Raw genomic sequence first — 22,164 nt, forward strand, 5'->3', positions numbered from 1 at the left:
TGAGTCTCGTCGGTTTTATAGCTATTACTCTTCTTACTAAAACACACACACACACAACACATTGATTTCCATCCAAAAGGGCTAATTACATTACTTACAGTAAATAGCAGCCCTGCTGTCCAGGGTCTAGTGTGCCAACAGAGAAAAAAAATCCCGGCTTATTTCACTTGATTGACTTCATCTTTGGGTGAAATTGTGTTTTATGAGCTGTATTCTGGCACTTGGAGGAATGTAGCAACATTCAATCTGCAAATAACATTAATTTTAGCTACTTAGGGGGAAAGAGAAGGGAGGTAACTGGCTGCCTGAATCTTGGGTTACATGGATGAGGTGATTCGAGGAGCCCCTGAGGATGTCTCTGGGATGCTTTGGAAAGGAAGTGGGGGCGGGGGTACTTCTTTCACTAGTCGCGCTCGGGTTTGGTGTGGAGCATCCCCCAGGGAACAGGGAGCGCAGAACTGCCGCCAGGAAGATCCTTCGGTAGGGATCGAGGTGTCAGGAAACAGCCGGCAGCTGTTCCAGGGAAAGGCAAGGAAGAGTGGGGTGAAAAGTAAGTAGGAAAAAGGGAAAAGGAGGGGAGGGGGAGCAGAGAAAGAGAGATTAGCCGGGAAGGAATGTATCGCCCAGTCCCCTGCGCACAATGATCGCTCGCAGCCCGCAGCCGGGGAGCGGGAGAGGGGAGAGAGCAGCCCCCCCAGGGCGTCCCCACACCGCTCCGCGCCCGCTCGCCCGTCGGCGGCCGGGGCTGGCCCCGCAGGCTGCCCGCGGAGCGTGCCGGGGTCCTGCTGCGGGCCCGGGCGGGGGTGCTGCGGGGCTGATGATCCCCGGCGGCAGCAGGGCGCGTTAGAGCCCCGGTAAGCGCTCGATCCGCCCGGGAGCTGGGCGGGCGAAGCCGTGCCATCCTGCCTCCGAAGCCCCCGCCCGCCGTCCCGCCTACCACCCCCTCCGCGGCCGCGGGGCGCGGGGAGCGGACTGGCCGCTGCGTCCCGCCCGGGCTGCCCCACAACGGCGCTTCTCCTCCCTCTCCCCTTCCCGCGGCGGAGCCAGGAGCGGCGGCGCCAGCCCGAGGGGCCGCGGAACGGAGCCGGCCCCGGGGGGAGCGGGGCCCCCGGGCTACCCTGCCCCTCGCCGGGCGCCGTCGCCGCCAACTCCCGTGTTTGGGGGAGGTGACAAACCCCACCCCACCCACGGCCCCGACGGTAATGTTTGTCACTGCTTGCCCATCACTAGGGGTTGAGAGGAGTATGACAGGTCTTTGTTGTCTGAATAAAAATCAGTGGCAGCTCAAGGGAGAGAACTCCTCCTACTAAATTATCAAAAATGGGCTGGCTTTAGTCTCTTAACAAATTGGACAGAGCTCCGGAAAGCAGCAGTCCCAAATCCAACCTACAGGCACTGGGAACTTTAAAGCGACCAGGGACTGCTGAAAATAGCACTTCTTTTTGCTTTCTTTGTATTCAAAACTATATCCTTTCCCGACCGATTCTACTGTCCCAGGTCCAAGTCTCTCCGGTCAGGAGCCTCAGCTCTCCAGAACAGTAACAGATCCTTTAGCTCGCTTTTATTATTTTATTTTAAAAATTAATTATTATTATATTTTCTCCCCCTTGTTTGTTTTCTGCACATCTTCAGGAAGCCCTCGGTGGTTGTGCAAAGAGAAGCTCCTATTGCAACCAACCTCCCTGCGCTGTGCACCTCGGTGTAAACATTTTGGATGATCTAAAGACTCTGGGGTCTGTATATGGAAATAGTTGGGTGCAGACCAGAAGAAAATACTTGTCCTTTCCGTCCCCCAGCCATGCTTTTCCACGGGATCTCCGGAGGCCATATCCAAGGAATCATGGAGGAGATGGAGAGGCGATCCAAGAGCGAGTCCCGCCTGGCCAAAGGCGGACAGATGAACGGCCGAGAAACGGTAAGAAAGGAGCTGGCACTCTTTGAAAGGGAATCCCTGCAAGCACGGACCCGCAGCGGGACATCCCCTGGCTTGGGGAAGAGAATGATGCTGCTTCTCCTTCCCCTTCCCTGCCACCCCTGGCTTGTAGAGACCCTTCCGTGTGTCCCTGTAAACCCGCCGTACTGCTGGGTGCTGTGCTGGCCGGGTTCAGTTACACATTTGTCTAATCGATGTCGTTGCGTGTGCTCTCTGGGGTAACGGGGGGAAAATATTTTAAATGGTATCAGGGGACGGGTACCAGCCTTTTGCCCTGCCCAGCTCGCTGCGGCCACTCTGCCCCGGCCGAGCAGGGTTGCAGCCGGAGTTTCTGAGGTGTACTTTACTTTCTTTGCACTCCTGACACCTCCTAAATTAAACCGCAAACCGCGACCGCTTACTTTTCGTAACCATTTTTGGTCTGAAGTGTGGGATTGATCCAAAGAGGCACCGCTCTCTCTGAATGTTATGCCCGCCAACTACTTTGCTCAGCAGTAACACCTCCTCTTTTCTTAGTCAAAGGAGCAAAGTCTTCATAAATGTACTAACGGGTGGCGGAGAAACAGAGTGTCACTCTGTGTTTTGTGCAAAGCGAGATCTCCCTTTCTCCAACTTGTAGGGCTTCCGCTGATGGCGCACAAGGCTCTGCACACAAAGTAACGGCCTGGAAAACTGCTGTAAGGCTTTGAGCCACAGTGTCCTTCCCTCCTTCTCTTAAATAAACCCCCGCTTTGTTATATGAGGATTTGCAATGTAAATTCTACTCGCCTTTTCAATTGCTGCAAAAAAAGGGGGCGAGGAACACAACTTCAGATTGGAAAATGAATACGGAGTTGCCACTTTAAAACAGTTGCGACTTTAGAACAAGATGTTCGAGATCTTTTTTTCCCCTGTTACTTTGTCAGCAAACACTGCCCCAAGTTTCACGGCAGAGCTTTTGTCTCCGCCGTCCCTCCGTCTCCCTTTGTCCCGAGCGACAGTCCTCGCGGGGAGCAGATTAACGGGAACTTGCAGAAGTTTGCTGATGAAAAGACGCTAGTTTTTACTGAAACCGGCCTGTGCCACCTTTCTGCCCCCGTCCCTGGCCAGGGTGGGGAGCGTTCGCGCTCACTGCTCTTTACACCGTCCACCTGTCTCCTTTCTCTTACTTCTGTTTTAAATGTTTTCTTTGGAGACGGGTTTTTGGCTGGTCTGAGCACGGGTGAAAATTTACCGGAAAACTGGTGCAAGCCCGCACCCTCTGCCATAAACTTTTGGTGCAGCAAACCGGTATTTTCCTACTTTAAAATGCCGTTCTAGTGGAGCGCTCTAAGATTAAAACGCCAAAGTAACGGTGAAGCTACAGACTTTAACTTCGGGGCCTGAGAAAAGAATGGGCTCTGCTTTTCTTGCTGAGGCCTAATCAGTTGCCTTCACATATTGAAATGACATTAGATCGTTAGGCGAGGTTTAATGGGATAAACACGAAAGCTGAATCGCGGCAAATACATTCCTAGCGGGGATGGTGGCTGTTCCCCCTCAAACTTCCCGGCAGGAGCAGAGAGTTGGGTCGCAGAGAGCAGTCCCTTTGTGCCAGCCCCGGGCCCCGCGCAGGACCCCGTCCCCTGCCTGGAGTGCCTGCCTGTCTTTCTCTCCCTGTCTCATCCCCTTTGTGGTGTGGTTGTTTTGCAGAACATGCCCCCAATGAGCCCCGAGAAGCCTGCTTTGTGTGCTGGCTGTGGAGGGAAGATCTCAGACAGATATTACCTGCTGGCTGTTGACAAACAATGGCACCTCAGGTGTCTTAAGTGCTGTGAATGTAAACTGGCTTTGGAGTCAGAACTCACCTGCTTTGCCAAGGACGGCAGTATTTACTGCAAGGAGGATTACTACAGGTACAGCAATCAGTCCCCATGGGTTCAAACGCACATCCCCTCACAAGCCATTATGAACCAAAACGCTCTTTTCCCCCCTTGGGCTTTCAAAGGTAGCTTTTCGCGGTCAGCATTCCTTAACTGTGCAAACGTGTCCCCTCCGAAAAGTCTCGCACGTTTAAAAACTGAACGGACGGACAGGGGACACGCCGGCTGAGCACGTGTGGCAGTGCACGAACAGGCGAAGGGGAAGACCTCGGGTCTCCCGCTGCTCCGCCGTATCCCTCCCCTTACCAGCGTAAGGCCCCACAAAAGTTTCCCTCTGGCCGCAGCTTGACGGTTTTCCCGCGCGCCGGGGGTGGCGCGGCGGGAGGGGCGGCGGAGCCCGCCGGGGGGGTGCCGGGCGCCGGGCGCCGGCACTGTTTGCTCTCCGTGCGGTTCGGCTTTGCCGGGGTTCAGCTCCTCCCGGCCCTTCTCGTCTTTACGCGAATGCCAGGAGAGCGGGGACGGCTTTCCCCCCGCTCCGCCTTTCCCCCAGCGCAGGGGCAGCGGGAGGGCTGCTGCAGAGGTCCCAAGCGAATAGGTTGGCTTGGCAGAAAGCGCAAGGCGCTTGCTCCGGGGCCCCAGTGCTGGATCCCCGGTGGGGGTCCCGACAAGCCGGAGCACCGACACCAGGCGGGCCAGGGGCCACTGCCGGCAGCAAGGACCACCCCGGGGCCGGGGAGGGCGCGACCCCGGCGGGGACAGGCTCCCTGCGCACCTCCCGTGACCGGGAGGGAAGGTGGGTGGCACTGGGGCAAGGTCTGCCTTTACCTTCCTAGTTGATGCCCACTTTTCTGTTTCCTTCAGAAGGTTCTCCGTGCAGAGATGTGCCCGCTGCCACCTTGGGATCTCAGCCTCTGAAATGGTCATGAGAGCCAGGGATTCGGTTTATCACCTGAGCTGCTTCACCTGCACCACCTGCAACAAGACTCTGACCACAGGCGATCACTTTGGCATGAAGGACAACCTGGTTTACTGCAGGTCCCACTTCGAGTCCCTTTTGCAAGGAGAATATCCCCCTCAACTGAGCTACACCGAGCTGGCTGCCAAGAGCGGAGGGCTGGCCCTGCCTTACTTCAACGGCACGGGCACCGTCCAGAAGGGGAGACCCAGGAAGCGAAAGAGCCCTGCCTTGGGAGTGGACATCGTCAACTACAACTCAGGTGGGAAACACACGTCGAACCTCCCTCCCGCTCCTCCGAAAGGAGCATTCTCGGGCTACCCCTCAGCTAGACAGTGCGTGGGTAACTCAGCCAGACCAGATCTTGCTTAACCATTGGAAAATCAAACAGCCCTCTGAGCGTTGCAGCGTTTGCGGGAAAGCTAACAGCAGCCCTCCTCAAAGGCTGTCTTTGCCTATTAGTGTCAAACACCCAAATTTAGCCACCTCCCAGGGTAACGACAAAAAAAAAAAAAAAGGAAGAAAAAAATCTCAACCTCATCACAGCATTCTTTCTCTATAGGAACCTCAGAGAACCTGTTATCATTATTTGTATCTTATTAGCAAAAAGCACTTCACCAGTTAGAGCTCAAATTAGAAGTAACCGAACGGATCAGAAAAAAAAAGTTATAGTATATGGTTCCTACAATGCCAATGCAGTATAGCTCGATACAGATATTTAAGTTACAGTAATTAATTCTTCAGGCTAAATAATCGTGTTTTACTGGCACATAAACGATCAAGCTGTACAAGAGGCCATAAACGATCAAGCTGTACAAGGGCCTGTAACTAAGCCCTAACAAACATAATTTAGGAGAATGGTTTCTGCTCTCTCAATGGTAGGAAAGGAACAAGTATTGCCCCGTATTAAACTTCTTCCCTAACTTCAGTCACTGAAGTACCCAAACCGTGCTTAAGCACACAGTGTTAGGGGCCAGAGGCAAAGGAGTTTTAGGTATGATCAAGCAATTTAAGCGGCGTTTCATTAGATGGAAGTCGAAAGCAGTAAGGGTAAATACGAATTAACAAGCTACCGACTCCAAAATTATTTTAGCGAAACTTAAGCTCCCCACGGACGGTAGCGAGGAAAGAAGGGTGTGGGAAGCAAGAGCGGTGCAAGGTGTTTCCCTGTGAAGTGGGGAGCCGTTCCGGCCGGGACAAGGAGCACGGGGCTCTGGTCTGGGCAGCGGCGGGGCGAACCGCTGCGAACCGCTGGCCCCTCCGGGGAGCCGGGAGAGGGGTCAGGGCCTCCCATTCCGACTAACGCAGGTCGATAGATGTGCACTGCTTTCGTCCCGGAGCTCTCTTCCCTCCCTCCAAGTTCAGCCAGCCGCCATTAAGACTCATAAGCAATCCTCCCCCACCCCCCCCGTGAGCCCCGGCACCCCCCGGCCCCTCCTCGGGGGCTGCCTGTGAAACGGGCTTTAGCTGGGAACCGGCTAGCTGTGCAAGGCTGTTTCATCTCCTCTGATGCGTAGACCTTGGAGCCAGGGTAATCACTGCGCTAACTGTTCCTTGTTAATTGAAGATGACATTGGAATCCCTGGCTACAGAGCGGTTTCCAATCAATCCGGAAAGCTGCTAAAGAAAAGGGAACCTGCAGCGCAGCCAGGGTTCAGTCAGCACCGGCTTCCCGGGGGAGCTCCCCACCGCCTGCTCCCCGGTCCGCGCTCTCGCTGATCCCCACACCTGCACCCAAATTCCCCAGGTCCCTACACGGAAATATTTCTAGGGACACTTTATCGCTAGAATTAGGACCAGAAATTAGGGAAAGATGAAAAGTTGTGAATATGATAAAACACACCTTAAACTTCAGGTCAGGACTCGAGAGATGTCATTTGGAACGCCGTCATGGTTTTTGTGTGCTAGTCTTAAAACTCTCCTTCTTTACAACAACGGGGCATATAAGATGTATAACTGACTCCAAATGAGATTTAAAAGCACAACCCGTTATGAAAATGCAGCTCATTTCACTGAGATCTCACAAAATCCTCCGGGCAACGGAGGGGAAAAAAAAAAAAAGCCTCTCTAACTTGATGCTTTGGACTCAGGCTAGATGGCTGAAAAATTTCATCTGTTAGGGCCGTGTTTTTTTTTAAAAGCATTATCTAGCAATGTCCAGGGTTGGCACATTGTCTCGAGAAAATACAGTTTCAGCCAAACTGTGCATCCTGTGCAAATGACCCCGTCCCAGTGACCCCGTGCGCTCCAGATCCAGGGAGGGAAACGAATCTCTTAACAGTTACGAAATGAGTTGCAGTAGATGAAACTGCTTCTCGAAAGAAAAAAAAAATCTCTAAATAATTGGCAGCCACTTCCCTACACGCATTTTTCGTTCCCTGCCCTGTGATTCAGTAACTGCTCTTGCACGTAATGATTTAAAAAGGGCAACCAGCCCGCTGAAAATTAAATGTTGGATCCATGACTGCCGCCTTCAGAGGGAGAAGCGGGACACGGGTAGGAACACATCACCTACCCCGCACGCCGCAATCCGGCCCTTTCTCCCGGCCCTTCACTGCGGGACGTGCTGCCCTCTTGCACGGCGGCCAGCCGGCAGCCCCGCGCAACCAGCCCAGCGCGGCCCGGCAACGCGCATTGGGCTTGCGAGCTGGCGGGGCTGCGCGGAGCTGGCGAGGGTGCGCGGAGCCGGCGGGGATGCGCGGAGCCGGGGGAAGGTGCGCGGAGCCAGCGGAGGGTGCGCGGAGCCGGCGTAGCGAGGCGCGGAGCAGGAGAGCCGAGGGGCACAGGCGCAGCCCTGAACCGCGCATCGCCTCTCGTCTGCGCTAAAGCACAGCCGGGCCTCTGAGCACACAACTTCTTCGTCACAGCAAAAGTTACTCTCGTCACTCGCTGTTTGGCGAGAACCACGAATTTTACATCCCCAATAAAGCAAGGCGTGTCCTCCCGAAACACCCTAGGGTGTCCCTATCGATGTGGCAAGCCATTATGGAAAACGAATCCGACCTTGAAAAACGAAACTCCGATTAAGCTAACAACTTCACCAAGCTGAGCACAAACATATGGGTACTCACAAGCCATCCGGCAGTACCTGGCTCAGCTTTGTGTGCACGTTGTGTTTCAGGGGAGCTGAGCCCAGGGCCAGAATGGAAAATCAGATTCTGCTGCCGGATCTACAACAGCTTTTCTATGCTGTATTTTGTTTAGTAGTTTAATTTCTGTTTCTCAGCTCCTCGGTTGTAAAGTGGAAACACAACAATAAATTACTCAAAATGTTATGAGGTAAAAGCCATTCGTACTTGAGAGCTGTCTGGAATTAATGTGAAAAATGGAAGAAACTATTCAAAAGTACTTAAAACATTCAAGGCTTTCTCTATATTACCTCTTATATCATAGAATTAATATGTATTTTGAGGGAAACTGTGTTGACTTACAGCCCACAGGATATAGAAACGAGATGGTGAAGAAGATTTCCCTAGGAAAATATTTTACACAGCTGTTGCTCAAAGAGCTGTTTACTTTATTTCATTATATATATATGTGTGTGTGTGTGTGTGTGTGTGTGAAAAACTATGAAGAGTTCACTTGAAGAATTCTTGGCAATAAAAAGCAAACTGGTCTAGCTCTTTCCAAAGCAAAATTAAACACCCCCCCCCCCCCAAACCCACTGCAAAGAAATAAGCAATAATGTCTTGCTCGACTTTTTGCTTCCCCTTAGTTCTCCCAGCAATAGTGTAAAACTCTGCTCTATGATGTGGCCAAATCACTTAACGCTGTTTCACCCACGTAAAATAGAGTGAGCTAATCATTGTATAAACTAGGGTCATCTGAGGACGCTTGAAGCCCTCTTCCCATTTTCTCTTGAAAATAATAGCCAAAATAAAGTAGATCACAGACAAAAAAAGTAGATCACAGAAACAAAGGCAGTAAGCAGGACAGAGGAGCCTGAGGAAGTTCGTGTTGCTGCTGTAAATGTGAGCGACTCAAGGAAAACAACATAAGCAAACAGCTTGCAACTCTCTGAAGTAAAACCTGAGGACAGGATTCTGGTACTCTGATTTATGTCAGCTCATAAGTTCCAGCCCACGTAGTTTGACTGAAGGTGGTGTGATTGCTTGTGAAAACAAGTAGTAAATACAGTCCAAATCTGGTCTGAAATTCTTTTTAAGGCAACTTTCAACTCCTGGTAATTTCAGAAGCGTCAGCTTACTTTGTTTGAAAGTGCAGATATACTTCTTACCAAGACTAGAAGCAAATCTAGCTATAATTAAATATTCACCTGATTTTCTGTCAAAGAGTTGTCTTACCAGCATCTGTTCATGTTGACTTGTCTTATAATTCAAAAGAGAAAATACCTTCAAGAAGCTTTTTATTTTCTCCTCGTTTCAAGTTGCTTTGCCTCTGTTTTTAGCACTGTCAACATCAGTGTTTATGTATTTTGTGCTTTCCCTCTTTCTCCTTTTTGTTTTTTTGAGAAATAGGGATCAACTAGGCCCAGTAAATAATCCAGTAACTATTGGAAAGCAGTTCAAAAATTCAAATGAGCAATTAATGAAACTTGGTCTAGTTTACAGACATTCTGAAATATTTTTAATTAGCTATTCTTTAGTTAATATTCCCTGCTATGATGACAGCATTAATTTTCTCCTATGTGACTGAGCCATCTTTATGAAATGAGATCCTATAAATTGGTCACCCATTTTTTTAAGCTGAAAAGAAAAATACAGATGTCTGTCTTACTTTTTTTTGCCAATACTGTCATTCCTTTCCCCAATATGAAGTCATGATGCCACGATCCACAAACAGCTGCAACTCTTGTGTACAATTCACACTCATAAAAGTGTAATCTGAAACAAATTCATCTTCCATAGACACTCTGAAAGTCCTGATCAGGGAAAGCAGGGAAACTCTTTTAAAGTTCTGAGCCACTAGTTGGTTGCTTATAGAAACGTTGTAAATCAGTACCAACCAAGAGCTACTGCTGACTGGGGTTGAGATTGAGCAACTGAATCAAGCCTTGATGCAACTGCTTTCTAGACATGTTTTACAGACAAAGGTCATCTGAGCAGTTCGTATAAACTCCCAAGCAGAGTCCAAAAGCATTTATGTTATCGGCAAAAAACTCCAGATTTTATGCTTTCTTCATGAACTGTCATAACAAACTTTCCTGCTGTACGTCTCTTTTTGTAGGTGCTTGTGATTTGGGGGAAAAGCTCAGGAACATTCAAAATGCTCGTTTGACCTTTATTCTTCTTTTCAAGCTAAGGGTGTTTCAATGAGTGAGATATCAAAATCTGAATGAGATTTCAAATGACTCTTTGAATGCCCAAAGCAAAACCATCACCACAGGGAAAAGACTTGTTTGAAAATAAATGCCAAAGGAGAGAGAACTTCCTAAGCCTGCCCTTAGTAGGTACAGGCCCGGAGGACACATCATGTTTTAATAGGAAAAGGTCATCTTCTGGATCTTTTTTGTCTTATTTAATTACCACATCTGTACTTATCCTTGCACCTTCTTAGCCCTTCCTTCTTTGCTTGCTTGCTTCCTTCCATCCAAACAGTATGTGACTGAAGATTTTTGCCTTGATTCATTTATCCTACATGATGCATGGCCACTAACTCCTTGTTTCATTTGTTCATTGAACAGGTTGTAATGAGAATGAGGCAGACCACCTGGACAGAGACCAGCAGCCTTATCCCCCATCCCAGAAGACAAAGCGCATGCGCACCTCCTTCAAACACCACCAGCTTCGTACCATGAAGTCCTACTTTGCTATCAACCACAACCCAGATGCCAAGGACCTCAAGCAGCTTGCCCAGAAAACAGGCCTGACCAAGAGAGTTCTGCAGGTAAGAAGCCACATCACAGGCTTGACAGAATTTTCCCCTACCCCTGCCAGTGAATAGCGTTTCCCTTATGTGTAACGACAGCGATACATGTACAAATACTTTTGCTAGGTGTGTCCCTAGTGGGTGTGCAGAGGGGTATGATATTACAGGGCAGGAGTGCCGAATGTATGCCCTACCACCCCGAGGAAGCCAAATACTAAAATGTGATTTGTAATTAGTTGCATCCTCAACATGAGGAAACTGTCTCCAGAGTCTACCAACCCAGTAGATATCCTGGGATCTGTAGACTCTCTGTGGTGACTTTATTAAGGGTAGAGGTAGCAAATCTACTCATTTAATACACACTGGGTGAAGCCTTTGGGCTCCCCTGAAGTAGTTAATGTGGCCCCTCAGTGAGCAGATCCCCCAATATGTAGGAAACAAGCTTTGACCAGTATGAGCCTCCAGGAGCAGCTGGCTCCCTCTCTCAGTGCCTGTTAGACAACTGTTACCATTCAGGGCCTACATAGTAAAAAGTCACTTCCCTGTGAAGGAGAGCCTAGTAAATTACATTAAAAAAATCCCTCTATGGTGTGTGCCAGCTCAGTGAAGGTAAAGTGACATGTGTAGTATATGCAGAGCACCAAAGAAGGGCAGAGAGAGAAGGAGAAGCTGTTAGCGGCAATTCCTTGTCCATGTTACACGTCACCTAAAACATTTTCAGTGAATCTTACAGAACAAAAAGACTAGGTGACCCATATCAACAATGTGTATGACAGCGATGGCGTAATTATCCTTCCTTCCTCCTCAGTCTTTTAAAATGATGAAGACAAACTTTCAGCCTCGGCAAAAATCTGCTCCTTCACCCTTCGTCTCAATCTTTATCACATATCTTGACCAAAACCTACCCAACCCAAGAATACACTACATGGCCATCAAGACAGTTGCTTTCCTTGGGTGGGTGAGAGAGCAGGTTTTTCTTAAGACTACTCTATGAGGTCTGCACACCAGGCTCCAATGTCCCAGTGAGAGCCCAAAGCGCTGGGCCTTGTATGCAGGGTCCCACCTAGGAAAGAGTCAGTACCACCAGTAGCAAGTGAAGCTGTAGAGTGACTTAGTCGATTTGCCACACAAAAACAAACATCAAAAAATGACTTAAAACAAAAACAAAGACAAAAATAAGCAAATCAAAACAAGCATCGGTAAAGAAATCAATTGGGATTGGTTTGCAGGTTTGGTTTCAAAACGCAAGAGCCAAATTCAGAAGGAACCTTTTGCGGCAGGAGAATGGGGGTGTCGATAAAGCTGATGGCACCTCACTTCCGGCACCGCCCTCAGCAGACAGCGGCGCACTCACTCCACCCGGCACTGCGACCACTTTAACAGACCTGACCAATCCCACTATCACTGTAGTGACATCAGTGACCTCTAACTTGGACAGCCACGAATCCGGGAGCCCCTCACAAACTACCTTAACGAACCTTTTCTAACATTTGAGTTTTTTTTTTTAATTCTTACTCTTCCTCTTTATTATTATTATTATAATTATTATTTTTTATTATTTTCAAGCATTTTTTAAAAAAAGAATAACAAACCCACAAAATATTTGGGAAAATAAACAGCTTGATGTGTAGCATCTGCAGCCACGTGGCAAATGAGTTTGAAGTAATATGTTGCTATAATAAATGAACATTTACTGTTGTTAAACTGTACTCAAATTTTTTAAATTCATCAAATAACTGAAGAGAAGGTTATGAATCATTCTAATAAGTGCCTCTTAAAATTATATGTTACTTATTTCCAGAACCTTGAAAAAAATTATAACTACCACAAAAAAAATTATGATTCTTTTCCCTCCTTGATAACCAGATAAAAATCAGTTTAATTACAGCCAACAGAATGCTGCTTCAGGATTGTACATTCACTTATAGCATTTAAGAACCTCAAATTTCATTTTATTTTCGTAATGCATCTAGAAGTTTTGTATAATTTATTTTTTAAATTGAAAAATACATACAAAATGAATTAAACTAATCATTGAAACAGTCAGACTGCAAGTGCCAGTGCTTTTTTCTAGTGCATTAGTCACAAGCCTGACCATCCCTGAGCACTGGGGAGACCCACTGGGATAGCTAAACCCTCCTCTGCCAGTTCTTCACCCAGCTGGGACTTCCTTGGCCACCACTGACAGTTGTGCCTGGATGGAGGGCTTGGACAGAGAGACCCAGTGATGCGAGTGCATGTGAGTGAGGATGGCAGGATCAGGCTATAGGTCTCCAAATCTGTGTCCTCTCCATTAAGAAGGCAAGATCTGGAAAACCCTCCAGAATGAGCTCACTCCTATAAGGATATTATTAAAGTAATAGCAGTAGAATAACAACTCAAGTGAGGAGTCCTACTGACCTGAAATATCGCATAGGGAGGGTTTTTCATTTTTGTCTGTCAAGTAGCTCTGATTTGGAATTAAAAAAAAATAAGTGTGGTTTGCTACATGACCTTGATGCCATACTATTAAAGCAAGCAGGAGGTTGCCAGCTACTTTAGTGAGCCCAAAAATAATTACCAAGAAGATGTATGCATGCGTGCTCTTAAAATGAGTTTTTGATAAATCATACTTTTTTTTCAGGGAAAATGGAAATAAGCAAAATATAATTTATTAAGATGTTTAAGGAAAATATTTCAGTCCAATTTATTCATTACTATTTTGAAGTTACTTTAGATGTTTCCTGAGATTGTATCAGACACTCTGTTTAACACATGAAGTTAAAATCTTTAGTTCATTAATATCTCTAACATACACTTTAACTTTTTAAACTTTGTATAAAAGAAAAAATGTTAGCAAAAATTCTTACAAAAATGGGAATTGGCAGTGAATAATTTTAAAGCAGATAAACTCAGAAGCCTTGTGGATGCTGATCTGAATACATTTCTTAGTTTACAATAGTGATCTTACTTTTTTTAAATTTTATTTAAGCTAAAAGTCTGAATGGTCTGGGCAGTGGTGAATGTTCATTTGTATCCTTTTATTGTAGTTGAACACCAATTAGATTGTGGAGAGTCTCAGAAACAAAACCGAACAAAAACCAGTCAAGATCTATGTCTCGCTTTTAGTGGATTGTTAAGAATAACTTTGCACATATACCCCACTTTTTAAACACCATCAAAACTCTTTTTTGGTGGTCAAAGTGGCTATTTAATATATTTTAAAGGTGTCCTTTTTGGCTGTATAAATGTGTGGTTACATATTGACAGTTCACTGCCCACATTAAAGTGCATTATTGTAATTTTTGCTCAGGGTTTTTAGAAAATTAGCACAGAAAAGTAGCTTATTTTTAAAAAAAGATGATGGAAGAGATGTTAACACTGTAATAGAAGAAAGGTGTGTTTGCCATTATATATTTAGCAAGTATGGTTATCATCTTCTACGGATATTAAATCTTGACTTTTCCTATTTCTATTACCTTATGGGCATTTACCACTAACCAGACCAAACGACCTTGGTAAGGCTGAGATCTTTATTAATACACTTTTACAGGTAAAAATATTGATACTTATAAATTTTGTTCTTTGACAGAACAATATATGGTACTAGAGATCTACTTTATTAAGTAGACTAATTAAAACTCAGTTCTACTATGTGCCTTATGATATACCTTGGGAGTAAGTTTGTGAAAAATCAGGATATATGTGTTGTTTGTTAAATTAACTGTTTTAAGCCCTTTTGACACCTCACTAGTTTTGTACTGTTTTACCTCTTATTTCTGAAACTCTTTTTATGGTGTATCCTGTTAGAGGGGACAAACATGTCATAGAAAGCAGTTGTGCACTCTTTCAGATATAGTTGATAAATCCAATAATCTTATATATTGAGCTTCGTGTTTATAGTACAGTAAGTGGTCTAGCAAAATTGTCCATGTTTCTTTGTTTATTGATAAATGCATTGTATAGAAACTATTTCCCCTAAATATTTATGGACCAAACAATTGTGATATATCCTATTAAATTTGTGTGAATAAACCATTTTGAATCTAAGGAGTTTTATTTCCCATCAGTTTTTTTTTTTGTTTGTTGCTTTTTGTTTGTTTGTTTGTTTTTTAATTTAAAGTCTACACGTACCAGTGCGTCTCTTTGCTTTTACGGTACCTATGAACGATTGGTATTAAACACAGAAACACGGCCTTTTAAATATTTTAAAATACGGTTCCTTCTTAGGTTTTCAATTTCTTCATATTCAATGTATATGCTACTGCTGGTGCAATTTAGATTTTAGCATTTTAACCCCCTTTTTTGAACATGCAAAGTAATGCCCCACTGATTTGATATTGAAACCCTGTCTTAGACTTCTAAAAAAGCCAGAAAACTAGCAGCTAAAGTAATTGCATGACAAATATAATCTAAATAATATGATGAAATGAATCAAGATTTAATGCTAGGTATATTGAACACAAAATAGAATTGCAGACCCTGAAAAGCCAGGTTGCTCTGTAGTTTAATAAATTGTCACTATGATTTCTTTCAGGGAGAACAAATCATGGGGCATTACAGCCAAACATCCCGACGTTTGAAAATTCCCTAAAGTATTAAAAGAAGGGGAAAAGTTTGATCGGAAAACCACTGCAGTGAAGACAAAGACAATATTAGGTTATGATAATCATACATTTAAAAATCTATTGAGCCAAAAAATAAAAATTAAAGACTTGATGTCATTTCCTGAATGTTAACAAAACATATGTTATTTTATGGTGTCTAATTAACAGAACTGAAGGCTTCAACAAATTGTGTGGTATTAAAAACAAATTTAGAGAAACTATGTACAAAACCAGAGCAACCTGGCAGCAACCTACCCAGCCCATATTTGAAGAAAACTTTTCTTTAAAAAAAATCACATTTGTCAAGCACAAGTATTTGTAAAATAAAATCTGAGTGCATTCATTCCACTTGCTTGCTAATGTGTACTAGTCATACCTGTTAAATGGATTTTTGTAAATTCAAAGAGAACTTTTCACTCATTTGAGATCATAGGAATCAAAACCCAGTAACTTTAGTACTATTGTTTCTGAATTCTTTTTTTTTTTTTAAATGAGACAAATCTGCATGCACTTTTCCATCTGTCACATATAGTGTACATTTCTGTATGATGAATTTCTCTTTGATGTTTCTTGTATAATAGCTTTCATTAATAAACATTTTATTTGATGCAAACATAGTTAACTTTATGTAAACACATAGCTAATTGTTCCAACTAATTTAAACTTTTCTTTTAAAAAGAAGCAGTACAGTGCAGTTCCAATATGTTATATATATCTAAATTCACAAAGAATGAGGTAGCAATACTGTTGCACAGTGTAAAATTATTTCCTTTGGTGTTAACTTTTCAATTTTTTAACTTCTTGTATAAAGCTGACATGCTAAAAAAAATCCCATCAGCATCAACAATAAAACTATGCCCAATTTCTTCATCAATATAAGAAAACATAGGCAGTACAGTAGTAAAATCCTCAATGACTTTTAGAGTACAAGGACATAATTTGTGGATCCCTGAGCTGTTTACATGGTCACTATGCAATGAGCAAGTATGTTACAAAAAGTTGGTCCTAAGATTTCCAGTCTAAATCACAGATGATTTTTATAAGCCAACAAGCAAGTGTAACAATAACGAATTCTTAGTAATGAGGTTTTGTAGCTGTTAAGCAACTATTTGCAGAAAGATTTTTAAAAATATGTTCCTATTTAGCTGTATAGCCAAAGCATATGTTAAACAAATTAACATATAAAAGACTTGCCAGAAAATCTTTCATTAAGATGACATTTTTATTATATACTAATGAACCCTATGTAAACAATGTAACTTTTATGAATGATGGACATTAAATATTTCACTCACGTGTATCCTCAGCATTTTGCATGTTTTCTTAAACTTTTCCAGTTTCTGAATTCTAAAAAGAAAACCATACAATTATTAACAACATAACACAAAGTTACGTACAGATTACTGCAGCGACCTCTGGAAACCGGTAACCAAGAGTGTTCTAACGGCAATAAAAAGGTATCATTTATTGGTGGCAATTACGGGAAGCATTGTTTAAACAACAGTTTTATAGTATGTTGTAAAGTTCTATTGAAAAAGGTTACCATGGTGGACTTAATTCAAATCAGCTTGATAAGAAATTTAAGTATATTGTGAAATTCTTAAACTGAGAGTTATGCGCATTTATTACTGCAGAAAGTAAGTAAATGTAGGAAAGCAATTATTCGTGTCACAGCCATAATGTGGTTTTCCCCTGTTGTCCCTAGGAAAATATTACAAACATTAATTATTCAAATCAGTAAAGAACTTGGTGGTGTTTAGGGCCAAGAAAAAAACCTATGTACCATAATTTTTCTTTCGTAAATCACTGCATTCTGTAATAAGCTGGATTCCTTCTTCCTCTGATGTAATACTTACAGACATATTTCTAGTCTCAATTACTGTCTGTGTGCTGCTTTTTTCACCGGATTTAAATTAGAAAAATAAATTAATTAAATACTCCTGGTGAAATACTAGCTCCACTGAAGGCAATAGCAAAATCATCACTGATTAAAGTAAAATCAGGACAATTTTATTTCTCTGTGTCTGATTAGAAACATTAAGGTTTGATTTTTCTTAACATTATTCTTTGTGTGGAGATAGTCCTGCACATAGTGCTCTGATTGACCTGACTAGTTGCATTAGCCAATCCAAATTTTTTGAAAGATAAAGATCTGTCACCTGCATTATGAGAGTAAATATTTTGAAAGAGCAGCATTATATGAGAAAGAAAAGAAAGGAATAATTCCAGACACGATTTGAGAGAATGCGAGAAACATTTAGGTTTTCAGGATTGTCACAAGTGAGAAATGTGTTTGGGGTCTTTCTAGGGGATGCACATCCACATCTAGGCGCAGCATTTATTTGCACTCCTGTTCTTGAAAAAGAAGTCAAATTGTGCGGTCCTAGAACATCTTACTCAGAATTGCTCGCCAGAGAAATGGCTTGCAGGACCAGGTCAAATGGCAGAAGGCTGACACTGCAGCCCACTGAAATTGGTGAATATTTTCTCTCCGATTCCGTCGGCTTTGAGCCAGGAGCTGAATGAACATGGAGATTAAATTACTCTCTTGTCTCTAAAGAAAGCATAACCTTCAGAACAAGACAGAATATATAGGACAGCCATGCCGCTCTGTGCTTTGGACTTCATTTTTCAGAGCTGCTAATCCAAGCACCTGGCACATGCATTAAATTGACTTCAAAATATTTCTTCCTCCTTCACCCAAATACAGGACACAAATTATACTACTGGAATTTCCAGAAGCTACTATAGTGTCGGAGATTTTATTCAGTTATTCTGCAATGTTGAACAATTCTTCTGCGCTTCTCACTTGACACAGACTTATCTCGACACATACCTATATACATATCCTTGTCTTGCCTTCAGATAACCAGTACTTTCATATTTATTTAAGTCATTCAAACCGATAGGAAGCAACTCTCCATGCTTACACATTCTAGCAAAGGCAGTTGTCATAATTTTTGTTTTGATATTCCTCTACAGTAAAACATTTTTCTTGATTAGTTTTTATGTTACGAATTTGTACTTTTGTATGTTTTTTTCTTTTCATAGCTTTGGACCAAAAAAATGTAGTGCTTGAAACATCTACGTGTACAGATTATTTCGCCAGCTTTTCCTGTAACACCTAGAAAAAAAATCTACTGCAATCATTGAATTCATGGCTTGCATGATCCTGTAAGAGTATTCCCCTCTACAAATTGATTTTATCATAACAAACAATATCAAATACATTCAATTCCAATTTTAACTGATTTGATTAATATTAGGAATGAGAGCTTCTTAGCTGCACTTGCTTCTGGCTCAAGTGTGCTTCTGTTTTTGGAAACTGGATTGTGAGCAAGCATCCTTTGAAATTTCTAGTATTTGCTACTGCTAGGAGTAGAGGGCTAGACTGAAGGTCTGATCTAGCTTGACAAAAACCAGTGTTATTTTCCAGTTTGTCCTCTTTTCAAATTGGACTTTATAATAGAGTATAAAAATACTGTCAATAATTATTTTACTGCTAGAAAATAAAAGTTAGATATGCTTCCCATTTGCACTTCAGTTACACACTTCAATATAGATTTCTGAGTCTGAACAGATGCACAGTGTTTTGAATCTGCGAGACTGCTGCATATAGCAAATAAATAATAAGGGAAAGAACAAGCTAATAAATGGTTATCAGACTGCAAATAGAAGCAGTCAGTGGGAGAGATGTGGTAGTTTTTTATTTATCATCCTATGAATCCTTATTTCACCATTTTCCTTGAGGAATTTGGACTTACCTGAGAGTAAACGATCAAGTAGGTTGCTGTTGTCACATGCATCTTCATCCCACAACTGAGAGGCAATAGAGAACCATCTGTAACAAGAATTTTTCAGGAATAATTATCTAGCAAAATAACAAAATGTTGGCCAACGTCCTAAAATCAGTAAAATAAAATGCAACATCAGGAAAGCTGAGAGCACTGATTACTATAATATCTTAAGATATAAACATATACAGGCTAATAATTTCTGTTTAATTCATAGAGGTTAATTAACTTTACCAAACAAATACATATCCCATCACAACAATAGGCCATGCATGTAGTGTCAGTAGGGACAGTAAGATAAGTTTAGAAAGTAACCAACTTGGCAGTTTAGGGGTGAATATTTTTAATCTGCAAAGATTCTTGCATAATTACTGCTCGGGCTGCAGCCACAAGTGTTAGACAGTATCTCTCCTTTTCTTTTCTGTCTGTCCAGCAGAGTATTTTTTGACTTTATAAGAAAAAGCAGGCTACAGAAAAGAAAGGCAAATGGACACTGTAAAGTGCATGAATGGGATTGTGTGCCTTTTATGTGCCTGCTAGCACATTTGATATAAAGTGCTGCTGCATTGAGGCTCTAAATATCAGTCTTTAAAGAAGCTACTGCTTTCTTTCTGCTTTTTTATTTGAAGATGCCTTGCTTCTTGTATACGAGGTTACATAGAGAAGCTGTAGCTACGTTAGCTGAAGTCATTTCCTACCCCATTTCGTCAAAACTTTTCTTAATAATCAAACCCTTGGACAGATATTTTTTTTGTGAATCTGGCTGGAGCAAATTAAGAAGTTAGAGATGCTGCTGTTCATTATAAGCTATTAGAAATAGTTTAACTGCCGAGGAGTGCTTTCCACATACAGCAATGTTAGAATTGTCCTGAGTGAATCCATTTCTTCTGCTATTTAACCTGTAACAGGGCACTAACATGACACTAAATACATAGTAATCAGTGGGTCAAAACACTAATTTTAAACCACTGCTGTTGTTGTGGATGGACTCAAAATGAGAAGCTCTCCAAATCACAATTTACCACTAAAACAGTAGCATTAAAAGACTATACAACTTGAAGTGCTCAGATCTTTTATAAATAATGTCCAGATCCTGAGATCTTTTTGTCTTATAACAGCAACAGATTAAAACTGGAGAACTCAAAAGTATGGCTGTGTCCTTGAACCTATTCAAATTGTCTAAATTCAACATATTTCCAGAATGGACTGTTGAATTCTGCTGAAATCTGGAGCTTTTTGATTAAATTTCCTTGATTTCCTCATTTGGATCTGTCTGAAACAGAAAAATAGTATTTTAATGGGCTATTAGACTTTCTGGTCTTTAGCAAAACTGAAAAATGAAGTAATGTATAACATCAGTGAAAAAACAATTTTACAGAACTAAGATTCAGTTCAGAACAGTTCTAAAAATGTCCATGGGTTGTTGTTTTTTTTTTTTTGGTTTATTTGCTTTTAAAAGAGAGAAGTAACAGGGAAAACCATTCTTTGGAAACATGCTCTCCAATAACTAGTTTCCGAAGGCCTCTCCCTTCAGCCTCTGAAGAATTTTGCCATTAAATTAAATAACTTTTCATTACAAAAACCTCTTACTTCAAGCAAGCTGAATCCTCCAGTTTCTTTCACTACTTTTTTCCAGTATCTTTGAACATTTGTGTTTCTTCTGTATCATTTTTGCCTGTGTAAAGCCGGATTGCACAGGCAGTCTTATCAGTACAGTGTGCATCTGTTTATGAGATCCTTCACCGGGTATAAATCCTAGAGCTGAACATCCCTTTCTCCTGGCTGCTTTCCTCAAGCAACTTTTATTCCTTTTATTAATTCTCGGGCCTACATGGTCTACGTGGCACCAGCCACCAGGCCTGCCAGGCCGAGGGCACTAATGGGCCCTGACCAGCCCCACCTGAGCCCCCACTGCCCACGGCCTGGGGCACTATTTAAGCTCGGCCCTGAGGCCTCTTCCCCTGAGCTGTGCTGTACCTTAGTCTGCTTCTGGGCCTGCCTCCAGCAGGGCTGCTGTGTGGCCCAGGTCCATCCCCAGGCTGCCCATGGACCCTTGGGTAAGGTGGGCTTTCGGTAAGAAAAGGAATACTTCATGATTTGGTCAATTTTTTTTTTTCTTCACAGCTCCATTTCGAAGCTGGGGTTCCTCCACCGTTCCAGAGTTAAGGGTGCCTGTTAAAATTGCTTAGAAAATAAAAACTGAAGCAAGATGCTGGCCTGGGAGGTCCCTGTCACTCTCAGCGCTGCTTGCAGCCCCCACAGCTCTCCCTGGCATGGTGCTGTGTCAGTCATACATAGGTTGGGCCCCTACCCTGTGGGATTCATCTGTGTTGGCTGTGCAAGAGGTGGTGGCTTCCACAGCGCCTGTGGGCACCTTCCCTCTGTACACGTCCCACCCTCCAACGGCCTGAAACCCCTTTTGGGGAAGGGAAGGCGTAGGCCTGGGAGCCTTGGGTGGAGGAAGGGATAAAACCTTTACCCTGGTGCTTGGGGCAAATCTGCTCTGGCTTCAGAGCTCCTTGGTGAAAAGAAAAATCCACATTTATGTGTACTGAGCCTGATTTGTGGTGGTGTGCTGCAGGAATTCCATAAGGCTGATAGCCTCGCACTGTCCCATGCAACTCACTAATGCTAATGGTCAGCAGAACCCTGATAAGAAAAACTAATTTAAGCTCCTCTTTCTACTTCCAACTTGCATCCATATGCTATGATCCTGGTCATGGAAACATATATGCATGTCTTTAACTTCCTTATTCTGTGTGATAGCACTGAAAGTTATTTAAATGGACTTATTTGCAGGACTGAACTTAACTGGAGGCAGAAACCAATGAAATCAGGGTTTAGTGTATAACTTATACCAACTCTGTTTCCTTCTAAAAGACTTTAAAGATTTGCAGATATGTTAGTAGAGTACTAGTGAAATACCCCTATAGCTACTGAATTTTGCCTTGTTTGTTGTCAGTTGCTTATATTTGCTTAGCAATTAGCATTAAAGCAAACGCAAGCAGTTGGACTGATGGTCAAGAGTACAAATGGTCAAAGGATGAAATTATAATCTGAATATTTTGCAAATATGTCACTGCCATATAAGAAATACGTTCTGCACATATGTTACTATTTTGCTGACTGGCATGGAATGAAAAGGCCTACTTTTGGTATTTCAGGTTACAACAGATGTTATTTCTTCTGTGCTTCCAAATTATAATACTTAATATTCAGCACAACT

The 22,164-nt window shown here is 43.1% G+C and overlaps 1 protein-coding gene across 2 annotated transcripts; it reads left to right on the forward strand.

The window, feature by feature from the left end:
* Window positions 1-321: 321 nt before the first annotated feature.
* Window positions 322-15,131, forward strand: LHX9 (LIM homeobox 9). 2 transcript variants are annotated; one of them, XM_068406695.1, is made up of 6 exons: window positions 322-550; window positions 1,797-1,915; window positions 3,605-3,807; window positions 4,636-4,991; window positions 10,374-10,576; window positions 11,788-12,045. In XM_068406695.1, the coding sequence occupies exons 1-6, from the start codon at window positions 322-324 to the stop codon at window positions 12,043-12,045; spliced, it is 1,368 nt and encodes a 455-aa protein (XP_068262796.1). The 2 variants fall into 2 exon arrangements, with proteins under 2 accessions (XP_068262796.1, XP_068262797.1); XM_068406696.1 differs by lacking the exons at window positions 322-550; window positions 11,788-12,045 and adding an exon at window positions 15,075-15,131 and having other exon boundaries at window positions 1,742-1,915.
* The last annotated feature ends 7,033 nt before the right edge of the window (window positions 15,132-22,164 follow it).

Source organism: Nyctibius grandis, chromosome 8, assembly GCF_013368605.1.
Source record: "Nyctibius grandis isolate bNycGra1 chromosome 8, bNycGra1.pri, whole genome shotgun sequence".
In the NCBI taxonomy this organism is placed as follows: domain Eukaryota; kingdom Metazoa; phylum Chordata; class Aves; order Nyctibiiformes; family Nyctibiidae; genus Nyctibius; species Nyctibius grandis.